Here is a 3,041-nt window from a genome sequence, read left to right as displayed (position 1 = left end):
TGGCGACAAGGACCACACCACAAACTGGATAAAATTTCAGTTCCTTCCTTGACCATGATACCCTCCACTCCAAATTCAAATCACACCTCCATTTCTACATTTCTACCACTGTTGTTTGAATCCCTCATTTGTGCAGTTTCGGAATGCACCTCACCTCAAGCTGTCAATTCTCAAACTTTTCTCACTGCAATGACTCCAAACATCCCTAAACAATGAAGAGTGAAGAAATTACAGCTGCAAAAGGTAACCATCGTTTTCCATTAGGGATTGTGATTTGTTCCCCTTCCTCGGGAGAGGGAGAGAGAGAGAGGGAGAGATTATGTGCTGTGGAAGTTCTAACTACAAAAACTTTGTTTTTTTCTCTCTGCAACTACTGCATTCACTCTCCAAAGCAGCAGATCTCTTTGGAACTGATTCGCTTTTCTCATGCTCCGCGGTTAAGGTTTATGATTTGTCGCCATGAATCGGAGTTCGAAGGATTCCTTCGCCTGCGGGAGGAGTATTATGGCCGAATCGCAACACCGGAGGGGGAGGAGTATCTCTGGAATCACAAGAGACACGGATGAGAATTTGGATCTCTTCTCCAAGAATCGCCGGAGTCTCTCTGTCATATCAACCAACGAATCCGACGGTACCGATCTGATGATCATTTAACACTTTTTAGTCTCTTTTTTTGTTTTTTGTTTTTGGTTCCAGAAGAACTTTATCTTTTCGTTTGATTTGACAATAATGTCTTTACAAGGGTAAAATAGTCCTTTTACCCCAATAACTAACAACAAACTAACATCGTTAGTGTAGAAGGGGTGATCTGAGTATTTTCAAATATGAGGGGGTGATTTGAGTATCGGTCCATTTTTAGGGGGTGTTTCATAAATTTCCCTCGATTAAAACCTGTCCGACCTTAGCCTTTAAGTATTATCACTACTATTGTTTTGGACATCTGGGACTTTGATCTAAGATTTTCTATCTTGCTTTCTATTTTGCTGAGAGAAACAATCTTTTACTAGATGCCCAGGTCCAGCTTGAGGTATTAATCTACAAGAACGATGATCATCACAACACTATTGAACTCAAAAACACACATGATCAATTCATTATTCCTTTCACGATCTTGACAAAGAATAATTGAGAAGAAAAAATAGCAAAGGAATCTAGCAGAAACATGACCAAGAGGGATGAGAATCCAATCTAAAATAGCTCAAATATTTTTACTTCACCAAGTAGATGGGAAATTAATTGAATGTCCATTGTTATCTGTTGTTCAAATGCATTTGTTCTTGATTTGTGAAATCCATTTTACTTTATGATTAAGTGGAATTAAATATATTGCCCCTTAATTCGGAGAACTGGGCTAGGGGAAATTCAGATTATCCTTGTTTTCCTTTTATGGAAATTCCTGTGTAACATGTCTATTATATTTTTCTAGCATCAATGAAATTCAGAAACCTTCACTACCTAATTTTCGGTTACAATACCCCCCTATGGAGCCAGACCCCCCTAGCATGGTTTGGGAGCTTATTAATCATTCTTGCAGGAAATGGAAGGAGGATGTCCTTTCCAAATACTTCCACCCCAGTGATAGTGAAGCTATTCGAAGAATTCACTTGAGTCTTTTTCCTAGGAGTGATTGTTTGATTTGGGGGGCAGCAAAAGGCGGCTTTTTCTCTGTCAAAAGTGCTTACCATCTTCTCTCCAACCAAAGAATGGAAAGCGAGTCTTCTAAGGCCTCTTCAGCGAATTAACATTCTTGGGACTTGGTGCCGAGATCAATGTGGAGGTTAATCTGGGCGAGTAATACCCTCCCTAAAATAAAGGCCTTTCTTTGGAGAGCTTGCGCTGGTGGTTTGGCTTTGACTACTGCTCTACACCAACGTCAGGTTCCAGTTGATACTTGTTGTCGTAGATGTGGTGCCCATGAGGAGTCTATTGATCACATCCTCCTCAAGTGTACGTTTGCGAGAGTTGTTTGGTTCGGTTGTAACCTTCACCCCCTCTTGTCTCTTGGTGACAACTTTCATCTTTATCAATTCCTCCAGGCGTGGATCTCCCTTGCAGACTGGGGCAAGTCTACTTTTAAGGAGGTAACAGCTCTTTGCTGCTTCGTGCTTTGGTATCTTTGGACCTCGAGGAATGATCTGCTTTTTAGTGGTAAGGTTTGGACTGGTGAAGAGCTCATCCAAGCTGCTAAGAGGGTGTGTGATGAGTTTTTTAAGGCCACCAGTATAGCCCATCCCTCTCAAGCCCCTTCTCGAGTTCCTGGGCAAGTTTCTTGGCTTCCCCCTCTCCCTGGTTCCTTTAAACTCAATTGTGATGTTTCGTTGGATCCAGGGACCAAGCGAAGTGGTGTTGGCTTTGTCATCAGAGACCATGTTAGTAGATGCTGCATTGCTGTCTCAAATCCCACTCCCTTCAATGAAATTTTGGTTGGTGAGGCGATGGCGATTAGAGAAGGGCTTTTGGAAGCCATCTCGGAAGGAACTCTCTCCATCACCGTGGAAAGTGATAATCTGGGCATTATTTCTTCACTTTTGAATCCTTCGAAGATCCTGAATTTTATTGTTTTACCTATTGTGGAGGACATTAGACATATCTCCACCTACTTTGATGCTTGTAACTTTGCTTATATTCCAAGGGCTGCTAACTCCCTAGCAGACTGCCTTGCCAGGAGGGCTCTATCCGTTGCGGGAAGGATGGTTTGGCCCAACTCCGATCCCTTGTTTTCTGAAGCTGCGACTTTGGACTCAAGGAGTGTTTCCCGTTCTTTGCAATAAATCTATCTTTTACCAAAAAAAAAAAATGTTATTAGCTCAGATTTGTGGCAAAGCTCTAAGTTCAAAATTAGCTAAACAACCTCTGTTTTAACAATCATTTCTTCTATAACCCAGGGTATAACAAATCATGTTTAAAAAAAAAACCCCCAAAAATCAAGACCTTCCTTTGGAAGGTGTGTGCTCAAGGTGTGGCTTTCGGAGAGAACCTGTTGAAACGGCGTTTGCCCTTGGATCCCAACTACATTTGGTGTGGACATATGGTGGAATCAA

The 3,041-nt window shown here is 41.7% G+C and overlaps 1 protein-coding gene across 1 annotated transcript; it reads left to right on the top strand.

The window, feature by feature from the left end:
* The first annotated feature begins 1,769 nt into the window (after positions 1-1,769).
* On the top strand, positions 1,770-2,771 carry LOC122652786. Its single transcript, XM_043846645.1, has one exon. The coding sequence runs from the start codon at positions 1,770-1,772 to the stop codon at positions 2,769-2,771; it is 1,002 nt and encodes a 333-aa protein (XP_043702580.1).
* Positions 2,772-3,041: the final 270 nt, after the last annotated feature.

This window comes from Telopea speciosissima, chromosome 1 (assembly GCF_018873765.1).
Source record: "Telopea speciosissima isolate NSW1024214 ecotype Mountain lineage chromosome 1, Tspe_v1, whole genome shotgun sequence".
Classification (NCBI taxonomy): Eukaryota; Viridiplantae; Streptophyta; class Magnoliopsida; order Proteales; family Proteaceae; genus Telopea; species Telopea speciosissima.
This window is presented reverse-complemented; position numbering and strand designations above follow the sequence as displayed.